The sequence below is a fragment of the Dermacentor albipictus genome, chromosome 1 (genome assembly GCF_038994185.2).
Source record: "Dermacentor albipictus isolate Rhodes 1998 colony chromosome 1, USDA_Dalb.pri_finalv2, whole genome shotgun sequence".
Classification (NCBI taxonomy): Eukaryota; Metazoa; Arthropoda; class Arachnida; order Ixodida; family Ixodidae; genus Dermacentor; species Dermacentor albipictus.
In genome coordinates this window covers 329,799,596-329,826,041 of record NC_091821.1, presented here as the reverse complement: position 1 = coordinate 329,826,041, position 26,446 = coordinate 329,799,596, and the positions used below count along the sequence as shown (strand labels likewise).

Below are 26,446 nucleotides of genomic sequence, written 5' to 3'. Positions count from 1 at the left end.
TGCATTTTTCGTTTTTCGAGTGCGTGTCTTAGCACTGAAAGTAACCACACCATTTGTGTATGTTACCCAGACATAAGTGAACATCAATATGTTTCTTATCGTAGCTCTCGGAACAGCAAACGCAAAGTACTCTGTACAACGCCATTTCTCAAGCACGCTGCTGTTGAGGCGAAAACTTGGGAGAGCACAGATGAACTAACACTTTTGTCGACTGTGACAGCGCACAGTTGTGTCAGTGCAGCCGACGAACTTGCTTTCATACGACACTTTGCCAGCGATGTCCAGCGTTTCCTCACGAAAACTCGCCATAGCGTAGCCATCCTCCACAGAAACGCGTACACACACACTCTTTCGACGATGGGTTGGGAACGCGTCTGACGCGTTTTAACATTACCACTTTCACGACCATGCCAGCTTCGTTTCGTCATCAAGTCTATTTGCGACGTTCTTCGCGGCATAAAAGAAGCCGCTCAGTGGCTCAGTAACTGAATGGTAGCGCCATCTGAACACTTACTGCGTGCGAAGAAAAAGAATTTAATTTAACAGTAAATTCTGAATAATAGGCGTTAACGTACCTTAATTTACACTTGCGCTTTCTGTAAGTTTGCCGCACAATATTCAGTCAAGCTGTTTGCAACACGTCAGGCAAAGCTCAGTTCAGTGTGTCTAGTCTGCTCGGTCCCAATTTCCATGTGGGAGGAGGGTGCGTGTTGTAATGTCGGTGGGGTGGGCGCACGGGGACTTTGCTGCCTTACCGTCCGTCGTCCTAGTCGAAATTTACGAATATCTCTCGTTCAGGGACAAATTGAAGGCTTCCTCTACGTGTCGAGCTTGGCGGGAATGCCTTTTCCACCCGAGATTTTGGACGACGCTTACGATCCGCTTAAGCCGCAAGCGAAACGCCTGGCGTCAAGCTGAATTCCTGGCGAAGAAATGCGGCCGCTTTGTGCGTCATTTCACCCTTGAGTTCGACTGCACGAGCCCGCAGATAGTGCAGCAGTGTATCGCGATCATTGCTTTTCTCGGAGAAAACCGTCAACTAACGTCGTTGTGTCTCCGTCCGACTGCCTGCGTTGTCGCCTGGCCTCTTCGTCTCTGCGATGCCTCCAAATGTTCGAGCAATGAAAACGAAACCATTACTGTCTATGACAGGTGAGTGAACAACGCTTTACGATGCCGATATCCGCTATCGCTTTGTGCCGACGCTGACCGTCTCAGTGTGTTTCAAGCCTTTCCTAGCGCGCCAAGCCGCAACCAAAAATAGTCCGCTTTCATTGCTGTTTACACAGCCTGCTCGTATGTCGCTTGCAGAGCTACGCGTGCTGTCACGTGACGTTTATCGTTATACCTTGTTATACTTCGTAACTTGCGCAAAACGAGGTTGTAAACGCTTGCCAACACTCCTTGCTGCTTTAATCACGCCCGCGAAAAGCTTTAAATTGAAACTCCTACAAAGGAGCTAGCCTGGATGAGCAGTTGTGTTAGTGCGTGCGGCGTCGCACTGGCAGGTTATCTGAACTCTGCGAATGTGTGTGGAACTAATCACAAATGTGGCCTGCAAGGAATTGAAAATGCAGAGAACATGCTTTACCATATACGACATTGTATTTCGTTTCGTATTGTTGGGGAGGTGCCTACCTTTTGTCATATTACTTCCTGTAATAAAGCGCGATATGTTTATTTCGGCGCAGGTTCTTTGAGGTAATCAGGCAAGTCATCTGCACGTCGTGTCACTTGGAATACTTCTCTCTCGGATGCTTGGAGGATCTATTTCACCATTCGGACAGCTTCCTGACGCTGCTAAGCTTGCACCAGCGACGTTCCCTCTCGCAACTACATCTCGCCAGTGTGAAGGAAGACCCTGACCACTACCCCATCCCCGAAATCCACTTCTGGCACTTACAGCAGTTCACATGCCTGACAGCTCTAAGTATTGACTATGATTATGTCTGCGACCAGTTGCTTTTGCTCCTGAGTGAACGAGGCTTACTATTGAAGCTGGTGCTGCATGTTCATGGCCTTGATGACCGGCAGACGGTTTGTGAAGGTTCATGGCTTGAATTGAGTAGGCGGTGCCCAAAGCTTCGTGTCACGATCACCCTTCTGCACACCTGCGAGCCATGGAGTGCTATCAAGGGTCTTCTCAATGCTGCCATACCATTGGCCAGGTTTCAGTCCTACTTTAGTGACGGATTTCGAAGTGATGTCTTCGATTTACTCTCTGCACAGTATGCTGAAACGTTGGAAGCAGTGGCTGTCGTAAGTGCACTCTCAGGTAGTGAAGGAATTCCTCAACGAACCTTCGCTGTGCGAGCTGAAAGCCCAGTGGTCATGCTAGCATGGCGCTGCCATCGACTAGGAAGCCTTAAATTGGTTGGTGAGTTGTGTCATGGTCACTGATCTTACTTTTGCTGTGTAGCAGGGCGATGTTCATTTACTCATAATCACAATCAGGTTATGAGTGAGGGCTAGCTGAAACAGTAGGTGTTCAAAAGCAGCAGCCTTGAGTTCATGCGTGGCTGCTTGTGTAGTTTACATTGTTTGAGCACTTCCATGTTTCCTTAATGATCAAAGTACTTGGCCTACTGGAATTCTAATGTTCTGAGTAGATTTGCAGATTTGACTTGCAAACGCGAGGTAAAATCACTTGGCATGTTCCAGGCATGCTCAATGTTTTCTCTTTATATGCCAATAGTACACTTGTGATCAGAGCAAAGCAGCAGTCATTTATTAAATGGAGACAGTTTTGAAGCACAATTTTTTTTTGTTCTGATTCATGTTTTTGTTCACTCATAACAGTTCATTTCTATTTAAACTTCAGAGAAAATATAACAGTACAGACCAGTTAGAGGTAATTTATATTTGTTTGCTTAAGCTAAGAATAATTATAGGACAACTCTAAATTTGTACAAAAACTCAGCGGAGGTCCTGAGCCGCACGGAAGGGCTTATTAAAGGTGTCTATGCTGTTCTTCATGCCACATGTTGCTTTCGAAGAATTAGATTGCGGGCGCACACATCAGAAGCAATACATCACTACTATTTCACGTGCTATAGTTTACATAACAGTGATCGAAATGGACCAGGAACTACCTAGCTAGGAAACACTTTTTAATTTCGGCCATTATACAGGGTTAAACATTATCCAGGCCAAAAAAGTAAAACAGAAAGAAAAAAAAATGCTCCTGTAAATGCTGGCCAACCTGAACTATTTTTTTTTTTCATTTTCTTTTCGGTCTTATCACCCAATTAACACCTAATGTTCCGGTTCATTTCCTGGTCATGCATCAATACTCATTTCTTCCATTTTGTTTGTTTGTTTGTTGGAAGCTTTGTTGCATGAGCTGTTATTACTTATTATGTATGCAGGACATGAGATAGCAGACTTCGACCTCATCGCCGTAGCACGGTTGCGAGGGCCACAGCTGAAGGAGTTGGTCATTCCAGCTGACTGTGTCTCGGGGAGCAGCAGCGGAGGGCCATACTACAGTGAGCTCCGCCTTACTGATGTGAAACACCTGGAGACAGAAGTCTCCCTGAGCTTACAGCGGACGTGGACGTTGACCAGTTTCCAGTCCCCAGTCCAAGATGAAATGGGAGAAATTCGGAGCTACATGCGCTCTTTACAAGAGCTTCAGGGTTACACAAGCCTGTAGCTGTGTTTGTGTTGCAGCCACTTGTGGCTTGAAGGCATTGCCTGACAGTCATCTGCCATTTGCTCATTCCATGCCAGCCTGTTACCATGAGGCACCGTGTTCATCCTATCTGGTATCTGGCCAGCTTATGGCCTCTAGACGGGTGTAAAGTTTACAAGTGGCTGCATCCACATGTGCAACCGTTGTTGAAGTACCTGTACAACTTTTATTCCATTGGGGAGAGTGCGGTTGCTTTTGTACACAAGACGTCCCCGTGATTGACGATAACATATTGTTGAACAGCAAAGCATATAACGCTCATCACCCTGTTGATGCACAGCCCATAAAAAGGGCTTACTGTTACCCAAGACATCTCTCATTTTTGAACCAGTTGTTTTGTGCTGCTCTGCAGCAGTACATCCAGTGCATGGACCGCAGGCAGTAAAGTCTTTTTATTGGGCCACCTGTGATGCAAATGTGATATTCCTGTTGGCTTTTTACAAGCCAGCAGTGTGGTCTCAAGGTTTTTAAAGTGTGCCAAGTTAGAACAACGCCACTGACACATGCTTACCAACTAAACACCACACACACAGGACATGCCTCTCACACCATGTGACCCAAGGGTCGGCGCAGTGCACAAGTTCCAAGTTGCTGTGTTGCACCACTGACAACATAGCTACTATACTGCCCTGTCAACAGGCTTACAAATGCCAGAGACTTTCTGTTGCTTAACACCACACCTTAAGGTTCCATCCAAGACCAAACAATACAACCAACCAAAGCAGATATCACTTTTGGCCTGACGTGCCCTTATTGGTGCCATCTTCGTGATCTGCTTTCTGGAGCCAGACATTTCCACACCAATGCCATGGCCACTGTCTTCAGAGATCTATATTCTATCTGTGCCTCTCGAATATCCAATGCACAGTGCCCGTGAACATTTGTTAACTTGGCAAGAGGTTTAATATATTTTGACAGCAGATTTCTTTTAGATTTGTAACTTTGAGCACATTGTTATTTGCAGTGCATTTCCGCCTATCGCATATTTGATGCGTGCACACGTTTTGTGCTGTTCTGCGTGCACTTTGTTTTGTGAACACGGCACAGGACGTGCCATAGTCAACATCAGTGCTATATGTGAATCTGATTGTTTTTCAGCAAATGTCTTGTTTTCAATCTCTTAAAGGTGCTCAGGACTTGAGCATAAGTCCTGCGAAAGATATGTTTTGTAGCCCACAAATAAAGACATTTTAATTATGTTATCACATGGTATCCATCGTTCTGTATTTCCTTTTGTTGGCTATTTCAAGCGAGTCTGTCCATACAGCATGGTGTGCACTGTGATATAGAACTCGCGCTGATATATTTTGGCCCTGCTGTTCTCCAGGCTTGCTTTTTTTTTTTTTTTCCCCGTGAGCATAGCATAAACCCCCATGGCTACCTGTGGCTAACGTGGGCATGTCAACTAAACATAATGGTCCAGTTCATAACTAACATTGTATCTTGGCAAGCCAAGACAACTAAGTTGTGTTTGAGAGGGACTGGATCACAAGCTTTATATGCACAGAGAAATTGTTTCTTGCTATATCCCATTAAGAAGGATAGAAATTTGGTGACGTGCATGTACACAAAGGCCCTTCAGCTCTTCAATTGACTACCGATGGTAACTCTGTGGCTATGGCGTCATCCTGCTCAGAATTAGGTCGTTGCTTTCAGCGTCATTCAAGGAGGGGCAGTTGAAAAATATTTGTGTAGGTGCACATGCCCAGTTCACAATCAGCACATCCGTGGTCGATGTGGATGTGGACAGAGTGTCGCTCGGACCACCGACAAAGCATGAGAATGAGTCTCAATATATAGTCTTCGGCATGAAATGGCTGTGGAACCACTCTGCAGTGGCTCCTTCATCGGCGGCATGTTCAAGAACTCCACAAGCCTGGACTGAGGGCCTGGACATCTTTCCCATATTTTTTCACAGCAAAATGTTTTTTCTCTCTCTCTCGCCACTATGGCACTTTTTGCAGCCGAGGGATTCGTTTCCCAGCAGTCAAGCTTTAGCCGACTCGGACTTAGTTTTTTTCTCAGTAACTTTAAAATTAAAATGTACTTATGTAGTCGTTCATGAATATATGTAAAATTGCCTGCGAGAAAGCGCTGCCTGCATTTGGCCTTCGCATATGTTGGGTTTGTATGAGTAACCTTATGGATGGATGAAACATTTACTGAAGTTGACTCTTGCTTCATGGGTGAAGGCCCACGTCTGCAGAAACCAAGTAGCATTGGCTTGCGACGGGGAGTGACGATGAGTGCCCAAGTAGCATCTAGACAAGCAATCCCAGTGGCAGTATTTTTGAGCGATCACTTTCGGGGATACAATCACTCGCGCAATATTTCGCTTGACTAGGCATGGGATGCGCCGGCGATTACGATTGACATGTCCTGTGCCTAGCAACGCGAATTCTAGCAAAAGGGATCGCTGGAGCACTGGCTGGAGACCGCCCCAACTAGCTCAGCTCTGCTATTATCTTCCCTCTGCTTTTCTAACAAAAGAAAGATATGTGCTGAATTCCATATCTGAAGACTTTTCTGTTTCACAATCGTTCACAACCTTTGCAGCAAGTTGTTTTTCCATCCACTTTAATTTCTAGTAAATTGTCGTTTCATTATTTCATTTATTAAGCACAAGTAATTTCCCCTATGTTGTCCTTGGTGTCAGTGTTTTTTGGCTTCTTATGATATGAGAGCTATTGTAACATTGATAATTAGGGGTACTGGTATACTTCATGAAAAGTGGGAATGATATTTGGAGAGAGCAAATTCATTTACTTAAAAGCATAGGGAGCCTCATTTTTTAATGTCTCTCATCTTTTTCTTTTTTTTTTAGCAGCATTGAAGGCTGTAGCAAAATCATGAACACAACTTGATAAGAGACTGCGTGGTGCCTCAAACACATTGTCTGGTAAGAGCTCTTTTATAGGCTGAGTGGATTTGACTTGTTTTCATCCATGCACTAACAGGATCTGGCTCATTTTTAATCAAGAATATGATCTTCGCTCATAGTTTGTTTGCTGTATTTTACCAGTTTCATATTGATACTTGTTCTGGAGGAAAATTGCCTAGTTTTTTGTCATTACAGCTTTATCTCTCATGGTTTTGGTTTGTGGATCTGACTCATTTTGGAAAAAAACAAAAAAAACTTGGTGTATTCACTTTGATATTCACTTCTTGTTTTCTTTATTGGTGCTGAAAAAGCAAGATTCAAGCAGTATAGTGAAGACAACTTGCTCTGCAAGTAAATATATTATACTGAGTGTATTTCAGGCATTTAATGTACTGATTCAATCAAGCGCATAGAAAAAAATTGCATTTTGGAAACACCTTTTTTTCTTGTTTTGAAATATAACACTGGAATATGTGAGCTCAAAGCAAGTATGAGTAGCTGCAACACAGAACATTATTGCATTGTGTCATTAACAACCTTAGGCACTAGAACAATATATTTTATAGTGTCACGCCTACTTATATACCTACAAAAGTGGACAAAATATGTGTTTTGGAATAACACAGCGCTCATAAGCACAACATGAATTAAAATTAACTCGTAACCTAAAGAAACCAATGTGAGCGTTCAATAATTCCCGAGCAGGTAGCTTTGTGCTCAGGTCATCAGGTGGCTCATGAAAGTTTTCTGTGCGAATGTTAGTCATGCAAGGGTGGTGACCTTCACATGCAATGCCTCGCGGAAATGCATGCAGAGCAATACGACAACACCTGCTTTCCTGTTTTTGCTCACGCTGTATCAACTGATTAACCATAATTAAATCATTAATCGAAAACATTCACCGACAATTATGATACACCCTAATGTGAAAGTGGAACGCATCTCTATATGTGTTTTCATTTTGCGATATATTGAGAGATTGCATCGATCACTGCACCGGCTGGCAGAGCCGCAATACGCAGCGCTGGTCACACAGTTGCCACTTCCCGGCAACTGCAGTTTACGCAGCTTATGAATCTTTACTGGGAAACACTTGCAGTGAACGCTATGAGTGAAGGCGAGCTTTCTAGTTCTTTTTTTTTTCTTTCCCCGCATGGCTGGTGTCGTGGATGCATGGATGGATGTTATGAGCGTCCCCTTTGGAATGGGGTGGTGGGTTGCACCACCAAGCTCTTGCTATTATACTGCCTAATGACCTACCTAGGTTAAACAATAAAAAAGGAGAAAAAAAAATAACCCTGTAAACTACCCCACCCAAATTTTCTGATCCCCTATTTCGAACTGTGCGTTCGTACGTCTCCGTTTTTTGTCGTTTCCCTACTTTTCTTCCACCAATCCTCCTCTCGCCTCTTACTAATTCCTATTGCGGACATGTTTACTTTTCTACTGCTCTCGCTGAACCCAAATGCTTCAAGGAGGCCAGTGGCGCCGAAATCGACCGCTGGGTAGACATCTTCACATTGTAATAAAACATGCTCCATGTCTCCCTAGCTTTACCGCAGCAAGCACATGCTTCTTCCGTCTTATATCTTGCTTTATAGGTGCGTGTTCTAAGGCATCCCGATCTCGCTTCGAAAAATAATGAGCTTCCCTCTGAGTTATCATAAATTGTTTCTTTCCTGATTTCGTTTTTTCCTCTTAAGTAGTTACTCATGGCACGTTTCTTTTCCATTACCGCCACCCATGAGATTATTTCAGCCTCTCTGACTTTCCGCTTGACCTTCTTTGTTGCTGTGTTGCCCACCCTACAGGCCGCATACTTGCTGGTAAGCTTCCTAGTTCTTTTCCTCCACTTTGAATCAATGTTTTTCCTGTACAGATACCTGGACACTCTCCCAGCCCATTTACTTTCTTCCGTATTCCTCAGCCTGGAGGAGTAGTGTTCCTGTATATGCTCGAACACTATGGAGGAGCGAACATGAGCGCCATCTGGTGGTGTTTCAAGGTGGCTTCCTTCGCCTTCCTCCTCATCTCTCTGCTCCTCATGCTTCCCTTGCACTTTCCTTCTTGCCCTCTCTTCTTTCGCCCGCCGCTGTGCTCAGCACACCACAGCTCGCACCCATTACACACCCCACTACACGGCAATGGGAGGCAGCGCTGTCCAGCTCCGACTCGACGGACCAGCTCAAGCTGGTCAATCGAGCGAGAAGAGAAGCTAAAGCCTCTGGACTCCTGGACTGGGGGGACCACGCACTGCACAGCGGAAGAGGTGCATGCCTACGCTCGCGTGCTCTTTTGGTCATGGACAATCCGGATGATCGCCACAGACGACTCTAAAGATTGAATCCTATCATGAAATTTAAGCTACCACCCAAAATTCAGCGCAGCTAGCTCTGCCATTCTCGGCTGGGAGCGGCGTTACTGGCGGGTGCGTGCACCTCATGCGACGCACCGAGTCTCCAGACTCTGAGCTGCGCAATGTAAATGAGACTATTGGTCATGTGATATGTGACTGCCCTCAATACGTAGAAGACCGTCAAAAGTTGGTCATTACGCGCCTCGATAGCCCGCAGCTGTCGGCGGACGTTATTTTAGGCCCTTGGCCAGACGTTATAAATTGGTCTTTAAGGCCATCCAGGCCTTACTTGATTTCTTAAAAAGCACAGGCCTGTACTGTGTAACTTCATGGTATAGCTCTGAGTAGTCCAAATTGCTTACGGTATGTTTTACACCCTCTTTCTCTCGTCATCGTCACCCATGATGCGCCTCTTTCTTTCCCTCTTCCCCTTCTGCCAGCGCAGAGTAACCACAGGCCGCTGCGCCAACACCACCTAGAAGACTTCTAGGTGGTGTTGGCTGCGCCCGGTTTGCCCGAGTCCGTGTACGCAGCGTTGATGAGTGTACCGCCAAACGCGGAGCTCAGCCACATGGGTGTCTGGAAACAGTGATGAAAATGAAACCATAACTTTTTGAGGGCTTCTTGTTTTGTCCCCTTTCACTCCTCGGTCCCGCGCGGCACTCGCGCCGCTCGCGCAAAGTTGGTTCTTTATTCTATGGCTCGCGCTAGGTTGTGTGGCTAGTGTGCAGCCGTCCCGAAACAAGTTTTCGAAGCCCATTTGTCAGCTTAGACATCTAGATCGCTAATGTGCATCACCGTCAGAAGTGTCAGAACTTTCCGTTAACTGAACTTGAAGGTGCGCTGCTGTAGAGCTCGCCGACTCGTTGTGTGCAGGATACGATGAAGAGCTCCGGACTGGGTGTTTTGTCTCCAGCCATTAGCCTGCTTGCCGGCACCCTTATTGGATTCGTGATCACTAGTCAGATCTTACTATGGCTCAATAGCGAAAACTTTTGTGACACATCTCCTTTTAAACGAACACAAGCCGCACCAAAGTCTCGCCTTCTATTCGTTGGCGTGATGACGGCAGAAAAGTATCTGTCTACACGAGCTCTCGCAATCCAGCGCACTTGGGGCAAAGCCTTGAGCGGAAGGCTCGCTTTCTTCTCAAGCGGCTCGTCGCATTGGGACGGCGAGGAGAAACTACCTTTGATCGCTCTCCGCGGCGTTGATGATTCGTATCCGCCGCAGAAGAAGTCCTTTCTCATGCTCAAGTATATGCACGATCACTATATCGACCAGTACGAATGGTTCATGCGCTGCGACGATGACGTTTACGTGCACGTCGAAAGACTAGAGCGCTTCCTCCGCTCTGTTAATTCAAGTAAGTGACTTCCTAACGCCGATCGATTGCAGCCCTTGTAGTCGTACTGCAAAACTACTGCAGTTCTTGTCTACGGCTTGCTAGCAGCGTAGTGTGTCTCTGCAGTGTTGATTACTGGCCTGCTTTAGTTGCGTTTATGCTTGATGTCCTTATCGTAAAAGTGATGCGTCGTGTGAATCTCTGATTGCACGCAGGCAAGCCACAATACATTGGTCAAGCTGGTCTCGGAAACAAAGAAGAATTTGGCCAGTTGAGCCTTGAACCTGATGAGAACTTCTGCATGGGTGGACCTGGTGTGCTTTTCAGTAGGGAGACCCTTCGACGTCTTGTTCCACACATCTCAACCTGCTTGAAGCATCTTTATTCAACCCACGAAGATGTTGAAGTTGGCCGTTGTGTCAGACGGCACGTTGGCATTCCTTGCACTTGGTCTTATGAAGTAAGATCACTAATTTCGTTTAGTTGATAGTGTGCACACTGTTAAAAGTCATTTGCACATGTTTCCTAAACTGTGGTGCTTGCATACAAAGCTTGCGATGGTGGTGTTAAGCCAGGTTTTCATATATTTGTCTTGGTCATACCGCTGCATTAGTTTATAAGCATTTTTTATTGTGTTACAGATGCAAACAATTTTTTATCACAACTTCTTTGGTGAGGTGGCTCTGAAAGGCCGTGTGAGGCGACGTGAAGTGCACAGGTCACTAACGCTGCACCCTATCAAGGACCCTCGTGAAATGTACAAGGTACATGCATATTTTGGTGGATTTCGTGCTCAAGAGCTGAGGCATCGGTCACTTCAGCTTCTCAGGGAAATACGATGGGCTGCTCAGAGCTATGGTGGATGTGTGTCACCAACCCAAGTAAGTTTCACAGTGACAGCATTCAGCTCCTAGGAGGTACGAGTAAACTTTGTATATGTTACTGTGTGTCAATGTGCTTGTACACTTAACACAAAATCTGAAGTAGCAGCACTATGTGCCAGCATAGAGTACTAAACAGATCACCCTCTATATGTGCTTCGCCAATGTCTTCAAAACAGGTTTCAAAATGCATAATTTGCTGTTAATGTAACATATTCCTTTTAATTCATGTATTGGAAGTCACTTGTGCTGCAGTTTTAAAAAAGAGAGAGAAAAAGAGAGAGATGATATGCAGACAATTCTGAGTTATGTGCCATAAATTACTATATTCAAACGCTCAAGGAAATACATCAGCTTCACTAAATGCAATGGCAGTTCAAATCTCAACACTACCACCGTGGTATGAAACTACATGCAGCAGGCTCTGCATGTGCAGCTGTTGCCATGGTGAGGAAAATGAGATGTAAGCCAGCCACACTGTAGGTTAATGGTATGTAATCTAGCATTTTCATACAGTGGAGAACAGTTTTCTTTCATTATAATCAAAATATTGCACCTAGCCCCCTATGTATTGAAAGCATATGGCTGATTGTTCTTCATTTACAGTCGTAAATAGCAGCAGGCAGAGTTAAAAAGCAGGGTAACAGAGCATAGTGTGTTTGTACCTTATTCCTTGTGACCTCTGGAGATAGAGGACGGCTCCCTGTAACACCTACTGAATCATTGGCAAACAGTCCTTACATCTGAGTGTCAATGCATCTTCTGGTCACCTCGTTGAGAGTATAGGAAAGTGAAGCGAAAGGTGAAGCTTAAGCGAAGTTGTAAATGGTCTGTGTAGCAATGTTAAGCTCATTTGAGAACTCGGTTGAAGCTAATATCAAAATCAATTGCACAAACTGGAGACTGAGGCAGTCTACTAAGATATTATCACCCAACATACCCCTTTCTAAGTTTCCCATCAGAACTATATTTTACTGTTTCCCGATGCATGTGGCTTATTCGTGGGCATCTTGAGTGTAGCACCAATATTTCAGCACTGTTCATTGTTAATATTGTCGTGAGTGCAATGTCATCAACTTCAATCAACTTTCTGGAGTTTTCACGCAGCTTTGTTGCACGTAATACACCTCTCGGTTTTAAAAAAGATAATTGGTATTAAAAAAAAAAGTACTTTTGCGCAGTTCCAGCTCAGCAATTAATCTACTATTAAAGTTTCATTATAGGCTGCTCACATTTTGGCACTTATATGCCCGGTGAGTGAATATCTCTGCTGAAGCAGTACATGGCTATTCACAAAAATGCATTTACTCACCTATTTTTTTTGCCTTGTTATTTAGGGACTGGACCTTCTTTCATTAACATCTTTTTAAAAATATTTAATAGGCTGCATCACCATGGTGTAAGGGCATTGTGAATGGATCTTCAGCCCTTTCTGAGATGCCTTCCCTTACCAAGTACTTTCCAGGAGAAATTCAAGATCTCCTAACATGGGACTTCTTTGCAAAGAGCCTCTACTCTGATCAAGTAAGACCTTGGTAATTTTCTATGCATGTACGGTTAGAGGAAATACAAGCAAGCCAAATATGTGTGTGGATGCGGAAACCAAATATTAAACGTATTCACTTTCAGAACTGGCATACATGTACGGCAGCAAGCACTTGTAGATGCATTGATGTTGTTTATGCTCTTTGCACACAAGGTGTTACAAAGGCTGCTGTGCTCAGGTTGAATTTTAGTATTGTTTATTGTACCCTGCAATTATTTATTTATTTATTTACACATACTGCAGCCCCTGCTGGGGCTATAGCAGGAGTGGATAATACAATACATGAAAGAAATACAATAGGCAACAAAGAAAGTTTAGGCGCAGGGAGTACAGACAAGAATTCATTTAATGGGAGAGAACGGAGAAATGAGAAAGCCACTCCGATTAAAGTGGTTGGTGCATTGCACTGTTCAGGTGCACAAATTATTATTAATATTTACTTATTTATTATTATTATTTTGTTGTTGTTGCCATTAGTCATGATGTGATATGAAGTGTCATTGAATAAGGCCTGTCCATTGCTTTCTGCCTACTAGGGCATATCAGTGATGCAGTGAAAAAAAAGCAAGCTCATAATATTGGTTAATTATGTAAGCAGTCTGATAACATAATTTAGAAACATCAGTGCCAAATGTAGACAATGACGAAAAAGAGGCCGCACAACGTAAGCACTGAGTTTGCCTCTCTTTTAAGTTTCGATAATATATATATACACCGGCGTTGCGTAATAACTGAAACCCTGTCCTAGCTGCTGCAATTTCCTGTGATCATGGCAGATGGCAGCTTCAAGGTTATCCTGTCCTGCATCACTTGCAAAATGCTGAATGCAGGGATGGAAGTGCTATGCCAATTGCGCTATCTTGCACCAAACCATCAAGCTGTGCGAACCCGCGGCAAAACACTAATTTCGAATGAAGTCGCTCAATTTTGCAGGATGTGCGTGCTCAGTGGCAACCATGCAGCCATGTCTTGGCTAGCGTATAGCCCTGTAATCCACGCCTGAGCAACCTGTTTCAGTGTGGGCATCCTTTTAGTGTGGGTGTGTTAGGCTGCTCATTGCAACTTTCCCGCAGGAGACTGAAAACTGTTTTATGCTATACAATGCATTACGAAAGTTTTATGTAAATCTTGCGCATTTGCAAACTATGTGGACCAGCTAAAGATGTATTGAACTGGCATTCTTATGACGGAGCAGTCAGGAAACAAAGCTGTGCTCTCAGATGAATGAATAGGTCTGCTCAATGTATAGCTCATAGCGTATAGCGCCCCGATCACTTGGTGAACGAGTTGAGGAGAAAAAGCATGGCTAGGGAGGTGGGTAACCTGTAATTGCACATAGCTCTCTTTAATATGAGATGTTTCACTTGAGTTGTGGCGGGAGTGTTTTACTTTAGCTGTACCCTACATGTCTACAAAATTTGTCCAAACCCTTTCAGGAAGTCTTTAAGAGTTCATTTGTTCGTTCATTTTTTTTCTTTTGTTTTGTTTGTGCACAAGCAACTAATATTTAAGTTACATTAACTAACATTTCTCAACTCATTTATTCGATAAAGTGCCAGTGCAAAGGGTGATGAGGACATTGATAAATAACAAACAAAAAAGAAAAATATAAGGGCAGCAAAGTTTTTCAGAAAGTACATGTCAATGTGTCCCTGCACCAGTGGTATCAGCGGTCGTAGATGTAAACATCACCATCTAGTATCCGTTGTGCATATTGCACATGTGCAAACCAGAGGCGCAGTCTTGTAACGGTTTAAAAAGAAAACTATTACAAGATTGCACTACTTCGCATTTGATAAGGACCGAAGATGTGCAACAAAACTGCTGGCACGTTGAGAAGAAAAGAGTGCAGCCACTCATTTTATGTGTTTGCTTTGAGATTGATGCAATCTATGCAACGCAGAGGAGTTTCCCACAAGAACAGCAGATGTATAAAAAAGAGAAAAAAGAACTATGGGCTTTTTTTTTTTTTCATTAAAAGAAAGGTACCTGTGAATCCTAGGTTACCTTAAATGCAGTTATTGATCATTTATGAACATCCTTCTCAACTTTTTCATTGACATCTAATCAAATAGGTTAAGTTTACAAAGTTAGCTAATTAAATGTGTTCATGAGCAATGAACAAGAAAATACACACAGTGACCACCATGAACAACAGCCATCAACATACAGTGGGTGCCGTTTGCAAAATATCGTCTGTTATTTTTTTCATTCAATATTTTGGACGCTGAATGATGGTTTATTTAAATTTACGAACTCAGTCTGTGCAAGTCACACCGTAAACACTGTTGCTGCAAGCACCATTTCTGAGATTTGCATATTCTTTCACCTTCTACAACTTAAGGTTGACAAAAACCGAAACATTATAACCTCGGCTTGTGTTCTGCAGCAGCAAAAGTCTGATATTATATAGTGTGGTTGTGGAGAAAATCGAGTACCAAGAGTTCAAATCTCAGTGACAATTACGATTGCTTCTCGATATTTCTGGTCAAGAAGTTTCACGAAAGCAGGCGAGTAGTCTGCTGGTCTGCTGCACTAACATTGTGGTAAATGGAAGTGGTGCACGTGCGAGATATACTGAAACGTTACACACGTGGTGTTCGCCATTAATTGATGCAAATTTATCAATAGGGCAGTCAGGCGAATCCAAAAATGTATAACGAAACTGATAAGCTATAAGCTGAATAGACCTATTCATTAATCTGAGAGCACAGCTTTGTTTCCTGATTACTCCATCATAAGAATGCCACTTCAATTCATCTTTAGCTGGTCCGCATAGTTTGCAAATGCGTAAGATGCCTAATGCCCAATGACTCGGTACATTTGTACAATATCATCAAAATCATTCCAGGGTCCCTTTAACTGGTATTAAGAAAAGCCTATCAACATACAGTTGGTGCTGTTCAAGTAAAGCTCTCATTAATTTTTTTTCTTGGCCACATATAGTTGGCACATCCAGTATCTGAGAAACGCATATGGGTTCCCTTTGTTGGGTGGTTGACAATTTTTCCCTTTCAAAAACTTTTTTTTTACCTTGTGGACTTTAGCAGTAACATAATAGTGTTTTGCAAAGTCAAATAAAAAAAACACTTTTTCTTGGTTTGCCTATATTTCACCCATGTTGAGCTTTACCAAGCTGCTTCAAAATTCATATCTTCTGCTCCAAAATGGGCAATTCCTGCTCCTGAGTGCCAAATTTGCTGCTACCAGATCTGCTTCATAACTCGCTTGGCAGCTTCCATCCCTGTAAATGACATTGCATGCACTCACCTCAAGCACCGATGTCCCATTGTACTGACTTCTCAGATACGTGCTGGCATTTTGCTCTGCAGGTCTGTGATTTTGTAGCAATGCCTTTTCCGGTGCTATTCCTTTTCGCACTTTGTCAGTGGTCTGATCAATGCTCCACCCATGGTATCAATGGGATCAGCTGGCCATGAATGATGGATGATAACTGTGGCACAGAATCGGGCAGAAGGCATCACTACAAAATTATGGCCCAGTTTTATTTGTGCACACTTGAGATAGAATCCGTGGAATTGGTCCAACCTGAGATAGGGTTGGTGGCCCCACAGAGCAGTGCATTTCTTACCTCGTTCGACGTGCTCCTGTCAGCAAAGCATAACTGTAATGTTGGATGTTGGAGGTAGATGTTTCTTAGGTGCAATGTAAATTATATAATAGGACTTCGTTGGTGTTGTTGAGTATGAAATTGCCAATTCTTTATTTCTAGTTTCACAATACAGTATATTGTGCAGCAAACAGGTAGAGGATGTCTGTGCTTTGTACCTAATCGTTCTACACCACTGTTTCTATTGTTTCCCATTCCATTTTTTCCACTCTGGCATGGCTGGTTTATACCTCTGATTACAGCATGGAATGTGTTCTGTGACAGGTGACAAACCCGCGTCGGCGCGTTGAATCATACTACGAGATCAGCATCAACAATGTCATTAGCGACCTGATGGAGCTCACAAACCGCTACTCCAAGCAGCGTGGTCGCGTAATTGAGTTCAAAGACGTGCTGTATGGCTACCTGCGTGTTGACCCACTTCACGGTGCCGACTATGTGCTTGACCTGCTGCTTACCTACCGCAAGTACCGTGGCCGCAAAATGACACTGCCTGTGCGGCGGCACGCCTACGTACAACAGCCCTTTACCCAGTTGCGCATTCGGGATGTGACTCCTCCTGTGGACGAGTTGCGGCGGCGAGCCACAATCCGCTTTGTGCTACCACTATGCGGCCGGCGAGCTGCGTTTGAACGCTTCCTGCGCACCTTCCGCGACGTGTGCCTCGACAAGGATGACGCTTGCAGCCTACTCGTGGTGCAGTACCGGGACCCCGCTGCTGAAGCCGATGACCTGGAGGGCACAGTGACTGCCGAGCGGGTGCTGGGGGCAGACTACGACAAGTCACGCGTCGAGTTCCTGCCAGGTGGCAATGGCGGCGAGTTCTCACGGGCTGCTGCTCTTGAGCTGGGTGCCTCACGCTTCAGAGATGATGAGCTGCTCTTCTTCATTGACGTCGACATGGTATTTGATGCTGGTGTGCTGCGCAGGGTCCGGGCCCATACGGCGCGGCGCCGCAGTGCTTACTTTCCCATCGTGTTCAGCCAGTACGACCCAGCCTACACAGGCATTTCAGCTGCACACCCGCCCCATGTGGCCCCTGAGGAAGGCTACTGGCGGCAGTTTGGCTTTGGCATTGCTGCCATCTACAAATCAGACCTTGCAGCTGTTGGTGGGCTCGACGTCAGCATCCGTGGCTGGGGTAAGGAGGATGTGGACCTGTTTGACCGCATGGTGGCTTCCAACCTGTCCGTGGTGCGTGCCCCCGACCCAGGCCTGGTGCATGTCTTCCACCCGGTACGCTGCAGTCGTGACCTGGCCACTGCCCAGTATGACATGTGTTTAGGAACCAAGTGGACCAGCGTTGCCTCTGAGCGCACTTTGGCCACTATCATTGCACAGCAGCATCACGAGCTGCTGACGAGGAACTTTAGGCGCTGAGAAGAGTTTGCATCATAATTTTGCATTGGAGGACAGTAGGTCGGCACGCACTCTGGCCAGAGGGCATTGACGATCCATCATGCCTGAGCAGTTCCAAACATAATTCATTACTGCTACCATTTTCGTCATGGCCTTTGTCTATGCACTATATACATATGTATTTGTGAACCGGTAGCATATGGTTGCATGTCTTGCCACAGGCCATGCTCATGTTTAATGTGAACACTTGCACGGCAAATGGCAAAGTGTTAACATTTTTGGTGCTGCAACTACAACATATGTTTATTGGTTGTTTTCAAAGCTATTTTAGATTATTCCACTGGTATGATAACGTAACTGCTGTTCAGGATTTCCAGTGTTTGATGAAACTGTTACTGATTTGGCAGGAACACAGCAATTATCGCATATCTGGTCTGGGGCATTGTCTTCTCTGAGGTTTGGCCACATAGAATTTTCATGCACTTTCTTGCTACAGGCATAGCAGCACATGTTGAGTGTTGCCTTGATGCTCCGAAACTCTAGATTTGATGGTGGGACTTTTTGTGTGTACAATTATATAATATTTACAAATATTGATAGTTGCCCATTCACATATTAAATTTCAGATCCCAATGCCATCATTTTCTTAAACTATTTTGTATCTTTCAGTGAGAGGGTTACAGGGGAGCACTTGACTTAGGCTCAGGTTTACAATGAGCTGCTCATGTACAGACTGTTTCCAATACAAAAGTCAGGTCATTTACAGCTTTAATCATTCTTTTTCATGTTTCTTAAATTAATTTTTTCACTTACACAGCTAATGGCATTAAAAAAATACTGCTCTTTATTCTTTCCTTTCTTTATTATTTTTTTCCCCCTAGTGGCTTGGCTTACTTGTCTCCAGTCAGTGTTTTGCCTTTGAGTATTGTGCTTCACTTCATTGCATGTCACTATCATGAATCTCGTAATAATCTTGTATGAACGCCATTAAGGTTGGTAATGTATGTATATCATTGATACATGACATGTAATATAGTGCCCTACTTCGGCAGATTTAAGTCCTTCTGTTGCTCCTGATGAATCATATAGAGGTTGCCACATTGAACTTGCTTTAGGGGAATGTGAATCGAGTAGTCCTTTTATAAAACAGCAGTTAACTATTCTTGACTTGCCAATGCATGAAATCGCAGAAGGCTATATCAGCAGGAAGTTGAATGGTGTGTCCTCCACTATCATGTCCTTTGTGAAGTATGAAACCTTTGCCCTTGGTAAACGTGACATACTTTGTGTTTTTTTTTAGTGTTGCTTACTAAGTAGTTTTGTGTAGTATTTTAATTAACAGTCCCTTTTAAGCTTAACAAGTGATTAGAGAATGAACAGGTGCATGGCTATGAGGTGCTTCCTTGTTCCTGAAAGGCTCAACATGTCCAGCCCCAAAATCATTAAAGCAGACACAATGAAGATCAGTTCCACTGAAGGCAAGCGTTATGCTCCAAAGAAATGGCCAATTTGTATGTCGTAAAACTGCACGTTATGTTTGACTCAACATGGTGGTCAAAGTGTGCATGCTACCATGTGCTTAGATGCATTGCCTTTCCAGCGACGTATATTCAGATGAACGTTTGCGAAGTGTTCAATTCAACTAGCAATTACAGTTTTTATGGATATATGCTCTATTCATATTGTGACTTGATTGATCATGTGCCTCAGTTGAGTTAGTGTTTTTGAAGTAATTAATGACTGAAAACCTCTGGTGCTGTTACAGATAATTATCTTACATTGATTGGATTTTGTGAGGTGCACAAAATCAAATTTGTGTCCAAAGGTTGTACATCAGATGCCAGTGCCCATACTGAATTGTCTCTGGTGCTTTGTGAATTCCTGCATATGTTTTGAAATTTACAACTTTGTAAATGCATAGGCATGGCTAGACCAATATTTGTATCTGAGCCGGGCAGGCTAATTTCTAAAATATCATGACAGTAGCCTTCTCTATTTACGATTATGAACCATGGATTTTGCAGCACCTGCTACACTTAGACAAAACAAAATATTTCATTTTTTCTTCTGAGTGGGTTGGGGAGAGGTCCTCCGAACAGTTGAGCAGAACTCTGCTCAGCAACCTTCAGTAGTTGGGGGGTCCTGGAAGGTGTCAGGCCATCCGACTACACCCTCCCTCCATGTTATAGATTCATGCCTTGACTGTTGGCTTCGCCACATTGCTGCCGTGCGCAAGGTGCGGTGTCCGTGCATAGGAAAACAAATATATATATTTTTTATTGATAGATTAGATATAAATCAACAGTCCATCAGAATATTCAAAATTGGGAATCATTGAGTTAGGTGCGAGGAAATAGTGAAGTAAAAAAAAAAGAAATATAGGGACCGGTTGTAATATAGCCCGCAGTTGTGGAAATGCCACTATGATTACTAATGGGATGATGCCTTTTCCCTTCCTGCCTTTGAAGGATCAGTGTGATGACTATGAACAAAGCTTTCAGCATTTTTTGTTTGTTTGCTGTGTGCTACTTGTATGGTACATTGCTGTTTTATGAGAGTCTCATTTGAGCTAAGTTGATGCATGCTTGCTAAGTTGATGTTTTAATGTTTTTAGGCGTGTTTTGTCATTGTCCTAAAAATATGTATATGATCAGACGATGACCTTGTAGCCTCCACACATCGAGGCCTTCCACTTTACTCAGCCTTTGCCATCACATAGTATCTTTTGTACTCGTGCATGCTTTTGCAGTGTGACCAAGAACTTTTATCTCTGAAAACTTTCATCCACGTGCCTTGACACTGCCAAAGTGTGTGACTGTATGAATCCGTAGTTTCGTTGTTGTCTTACATCGCCTACATGCGTTGTGTCTTGACGCCATTTGCTTCTGCGCTTTGCCAACTCTTTATGGCACTACCTGCACCGTGCGCAGGTACTGTTGAAAAGTATTGTTAATAATCACCTTATGCGGAGTGTTGTACGCCATGCGCGTGTTGTTGAAAGGCATTGTTTGCGTGCTAGTCACGTTTACTTCTCGCACACTTTACATGTGCGATCGTGTCCGCGTACGTCCTCGCTGTGCCGTTCGTTGACGGGAAGGGTGCGCGCCGGACGCCCGTTTATTTCTGTTTTGCGGTTGCACACAGCGTGCCAAATTGTTTCCGGCATAGATAAGTCTGAGCGGCCGGACGTCTTGAGTGGCGCTTCCGGAGTAGCCTCAGTTAACCGGAATGGCAAGCACCGAATCTCTTTCCTCTCTGTCTGCCGAAGCAGCCGCAGTTGACTCATGGCTGAGTTTTCATTGAAGCTGCTGGTGACGGAACTAATCTCTGGTCACATGCTGTGGCCCCAACTTATCGTTACTGCGGTGCGGATCGCTTATAACGCGCAAATGCTTAAAAGTTACAAAGCCGGTTTTAATGTGTATTTTTTAACGCTAGCCTTACTACGATGAAACGATGCAGCGATTGACAGCTGCTCATATGGAAGTGCGTACCGCTTGTTATACGCCGCACTTTTCGGACAAGCTCGCAAATCGACTGCGTGCACAGCAAGTGTGCTTTCCCGCAATACGTTAGAGACGACGGTGAAGTTGAAAGACCAGGGGTGCATGACGAATGGAGATAGCGTTTCGAGAACCTTTACTTGAATGTGACGCTTAAAGCTACGTGCATATGCTTGTTTCGCGCCACAGGTCCAAGATGTCTTCATGAATTTTGAGGTGGAAGGATAATTACTGTAACAAAAGAAAATGAATGGGCGGCACTCTACAACTCCCACTATCGTGTCCTTGGGTTAGATTGCGCAGCGAGTACGCTGCGCTGGCGACTGTGCAAGCCTACCACTCGGCGCGTGTTATGTTCACTAGGTCATGTTCAGATGTTTATCCTCCTGGCGCCCACAATGAAGTAAATAGAAATAATTTTCTTTTCCTGACAATTGTTTCGCAGGTTACAGTCTAGATTATTACATTTCCTCGAAATTTCTTCTCGGTGAGAGCCCTCTGGTCGTCTCCGCAGAACTTAGGCCCTTGGTCGTCTCCGTAGAACCTTGTCAGTGCTTACTTGGAACGGCAAGGTTAGGAACAGCGCGAGCTGTAGTTCAGGGGAAATGCACTCCAGTGATTAGGCCTTGTGTTATGAGCCATGGAAATTCTTATAGTACATGTTAAAAGTGGTCTGCACTGCGCTAAAAGGACTGTTGCACACGAGTACTCTTTGCCAACATTTCTTTATCCTGGCTGGCCTTGGCGTTCGTGTAGCGACGACTCTTAAATGTTTATCATGTTGTATTTTATACCTTTTATACTATTTTTACAGCCTGTGTCCACCGATCTTACGATGTTATATCAATAAACTCATTTTATTTGCCAAAACGTCTATGTTTCACGCTTACTTCACACTGGCTCGTGTATCGCCTACGTTAATTATTTCACAATTCGCATAGAAAATTTTCTTGCACCGACGATTACGATACTCCCTAATGCGAAATTTGAACGCAGCTCTATACGTGTTTTAATTTCGGGATATATTGGCTGGCGCGGATAATCTCTCTCGTAGGGCACACTGCAAACGAAGCGAAATGTGGCGCGACTGCCACGCTAATCGGGAGATCGCGAAAGGGAGTGCGTGATTCACAGCAGCCGCTGCAGACAGACCTTCGCTCATGCAGCGCTTTGGTTCCATATATGGTATTGGTGGACGCGCTCGCCACATGCCATCGGTGAACAGACGACGGTTCGCTACTCTGGCGCCATCTCGTAGTGGTCGTCGCCGCAGAGCCCTACCTGCGCGGCACTACGCTTTTCTTACCGTTTTGCTGTACCCTCCTTCTCGTGCTTTCTTTGCTATCGCCGTCTTTCATCCACCGCTGCGCTCCGCGTTCACTCTTTCATCCTTCACTGTGCACATTCGCTCGGTTACGCCGAGGGATGCCGACGCTCAATGTAGCTCGATGTGTGAAACGATATCCGTAGCATGCACGCAGTCTGCCGCAAACGTTTACGGAACACTGATTCCACGACAATTGTGCATTTATGCCATTATATGACGTGGTACTCTTAATTGAGTAGATCGCTGTATAGGTCGCAAATGCTACTACACATTGAAACTTTGAGTATACGAGGCTATGATATATGGGCTTAGGCTTCACGGGAATTCAGCCTTTTCACAGATGCCGTGTCCCGTAAACGTTAATGGCCGGCTGTGCGTGTGAACAGCAGCGCAGATGATCAGCGTTGACGGTGTGCAATGCATTGTTATGTAGGCTGTCCCACCTGAGAGTTCCATAATGATTTTAACAGTGACAAAATAGGGTTCTACGCAAAGAACTTCCTGCTTTTAGCATCTTTGCTTACTGTAACAGCGACGGGCAAAGCATGCAGCGGCAATGCCCCTCAAATGGAACGTGTACGTCGGCGTTAGTGATTTGATCTTCTCGTCTGATTCCCATTCTAGCTATTGAAGTCACCGCCGCGGCGTCACTTCGTGCATTTCAGGCCTTTTGGCAGGGAAGTATTGTTCGCGGGGCACAAGCGATTCCCAGCATACTCTCTCTCTCCAGATTACTCGGGCCTTCCAGCAACGCAGTTGCTCATTCCAGGTCTAAGGGCGGTGATTTAGTGCTGATCGCCTTTTCCGATGCTATTCCTTTTCCAGCATTTTGCGGTTCCTAAATGGTCAGAGCGATTCTCCGCCCTCGTTATCATTGGGATCAGCCGGTCGTGAATGGTAGATAAGAGCGACGCAGAATCGAGCGGAAGGCATCGCTGCTTAATCGCTGCCCAAAGAGCATATTTTCGGATGAGGCGCGCCATTACTGTACGAGCTCTTGCGAGATGATGGCGAAGTTGTCCTTGGACATAAACTGAGGTCAGGATAAGCCTTTTTCCGGTACACGTGACACTGCCATGCGTTGCATTGGTTCCCACAGTTGTCGATGTCGGCGGTTCGAGCCTGTGCAGCGTCATATCAATGTGTTCGTCGGTATTGAACACTGGAGCGTCTGCTGTTAGCGCACATGATATCAGTAACGGAACTTTCCCCGGAGCATGGAGGGACGACTGGCAGACGCAGCATACTTTTGTGAGGGAAGCTATTCGAGAATTTTGGACTTATCACTCACCAGTTAATACTTATTTTCTTTCATTGTTCCTAAAAATCAATTTGTAAGGTCTTTGAGAATTAATTTGAGTGCCAAGGTGCCAGATAACAAACGTTAGGAAGTGCCTTCACTTAAATGATGCGTTTCCGTTAAGCTGAGCTTTGCGGGGATCCAGTTTCAACAATCCTGCGAAATTAAAAAAATACATTTCAGCAAGCCGTGTGATTCCGACTGCTCTGACTTCTACGTCTGCAGTGCATCGCCGACTCCCCTCCCCAGACAGACAGACAGACAGCTCAACAGGAACCCGCAGCTTAATACAAAACACCTGCAATGGGAAAACTTGCCGAATACAACTAAGATGACAATGATGGTGGCATGGCTACGTACCTGTACGCTGCTATGTAGCGGAACGGCCGGAGCAAATGCTGTTTGTAACACTTAACTGATGTCGAAGTTTATTATGAATTTTACAGCGAAGCTGTATACCTCCACCCCCCAATGCATTTGTCGTGTGCAACCACTTTCACAGCGTAGATTGTAGCCGCGCCCTCCTTTTTTCACACTGCTTTTTGTGCACTAGAATGGCTGACAATATCCTTTAGAAAATTCGTGCTCTCTGCCGCAACGCTTCCCCTTCGAGCGCCTCCGACACCTAACTGCAGCACACAGGTAAGGTTTGTCGATGTCGATATTTGTTTTTTTCAACGTAGCACTGTTAATTGCCAGTGCGTGGTCGTCTTTTTGTTTCGTTAGCTCTTGGCTTCCGCTGTAGTTTGTCAAGCACCAACCACTTCAGAAGAAACCGCTGTACATGTTCACGCTTGAGCAAGATCTTGGGACCATGGCCTCGCATATCGCAGCTACAAAAGACCACAAAAGCGCTGCTGCGGTTTTTGAAAGCTACCGGATTGACTCATCATCTGTGATACCGAGTGAGTGAGTGTCAGTGATATAAAGCAGAAAACTGTTACCACACCGGCGTTACCCGCAAGGAACTATCCTTTCTAATCTTTCCGTCCTCCTTTCCCTTCCCCAGCGTAGGGTAGCCAACCGAGCTCAGCCTTGGTTAACCTCCCTGCCTTTCATTTATCTCTCTCTCTCTACATATATATGTACATATATATATACACACACACACACACACACACACACACACACACACACACACACACACACACACACACATATATATATATATATATATATATATATATATATATATATATATATATATATATATATATATATAAGACGCCAACAAACACTGACACCAAGGACAACATAGGGGGAATGAAATAAAGAAACGATAAATTAATGGAAATTAAAGTGGCTGAAAAAACAACTTGCCGCAGGTGGGAACCGAACCCACAACCTTCTCATTTCGCGTGCGATGCTCTACCAATTGAGCTACCGCGGCGCTGTTTCCCCATCCACTTTCTTGGGTATTTATGTGCCCTAGTAGAACCCTGGGAGAACCCTTCACCCAAAAAGATCACGTTCTCGTGACGCCTGCAGCAAAAAGACGTTCCACGCCCGCCGTCAAGGTTGGTTAGTGGTGGTGCTGGCTAACACTCCAAGGGTTCTACTAGGGCACATAAATACCCAAGAAAGTGTTTGGGGAAACAGCGCCGCGGCAGCTCAATTGGTAGAGCATCGCACGCTAAATGCGAATATTGTGGGTTCGGTTCCCACCTGCGGCAAGTTGTTTTATGCGAAGCATATTACTAGAGCTCAACCCAGCTCCTCAGGCGCGGCGGTGTCGCCTTCAATACCACGTGACATCGTGACGTCACGACAGAGGATAAACGGGGCTCCAACTCGCGCCGTCGCTCGCGGCGTCGCGGCGGTATATAAGCAGCTGCGCTTGCCTCTGCTAGACACTCACGAGGTAAGATGCCTCCTGGAGACAGAGCTGCTCGTTGGAATGAGAAGCGAAGGTTGCGGCGTGCTACAGAGACTGATTTTCTAGGTTGAGTGAGTGAGTGAACAAACTTTTATTTGGTCCAGCAAAGCGCGATAAAACACGCACCTGGCTAATTCCACGACGGGACTGACAGATCTCAGCTCAACTCTTGCAAGATGGGCTGTGTGGGAATCGAACCAGGGTTAGAAACGAGCTGTTTCTAAGGCTCAGACGTGCGTCGCTTGCTCAGGCGCACATTTCGTTACCGCGCCGAACGCTGCGTTGCTCGACGCTCACCGCGTCCAATGCGGGGCGCGTAGTCGCTGCGCCGTAGCCCATTGTCTTACACCCCTTGGCGGGTCGACTCTTGAAGGCGAAGCAGAGTAACGCATGAGTTGTTTCGTCGTCTAGCCGAACCAAATATAGCCAAGCAACAGCAGTTCACCAGGCTGAACAGTGGTTCAACAACTAAAATAAAGGCTAGTATGCTTCGCATCCTGGGCTTAACCTTAGCTAAGCCACAGCCATTTTTTCATCCACTTTAATTTCCACAAATTTATCGTTTGTTTATTTCATTCATTAGGCACAATTAAGTAACATGATATTGGCTTCTAGCGCGAAGTGAAACACTCCTTTCTGTGTCCGTGTTTCACTTCGCGCTAGAAGCCAATATCATGTTACCGTACCAACTCGCCCAGCTGTCTATCCTTTTACAATTAAGTAATTTCCCCTATGTTGTATATATAT

General features: G+C 44.8%; 2 protein-coding genes across 2 annotated transcripts; both read left to right on the top strand.

The window, feature by feature from the left end:
• Window positions 1–580: 580 nt before the first annotated feature.
• On the top strand, window positions 581–4,896 carry LOC135909422 (F-box only protein 33). Its single transcript, XM_065441376.1, has 3 exons — window positions 581–1,152; window positions 1,692–2,377; window positions 3,369–4,896. Exons 1-3 carry the CDS (start codon window positions 716–718, stop codon window positions 3,653–3,655), a joined length of 1,410 nt encoding a protein of 469 aa, XP_065297448.1. The 5' UTR covers window positions 581–715; the 3' UTR covers window positions 3,656–4,896.
• A 4,505-nt stretch (window positions 4,897–9,401) lies between these two features.
• Window positions 9,402–22,066, top strand: LOC135909417 (chondroitin sulfate synthase 1-like). The gene is made up of 5 exons (XM_065441364.1): window positions 9,402–10,297; window positions 10,492–10,736; window positions 10,918–11,157; window positions 12,541–12,681; window positions 16,599–22,066. The coding sequence occupies exons 1-5, from the start codon at window positions 9,814–9,816 to the stop codon at window positions 17,712–17,714; spliced, it is 2,226 nt and encodes a 741-aa protein (XP_065297436.1). The 5' UTR covers window positions 9,402–9,813; the 3' UTR covers window positions 17,715–22,066.
• Window positions 22,067–26,446: the final 4,380 nt, after the last annotated feature.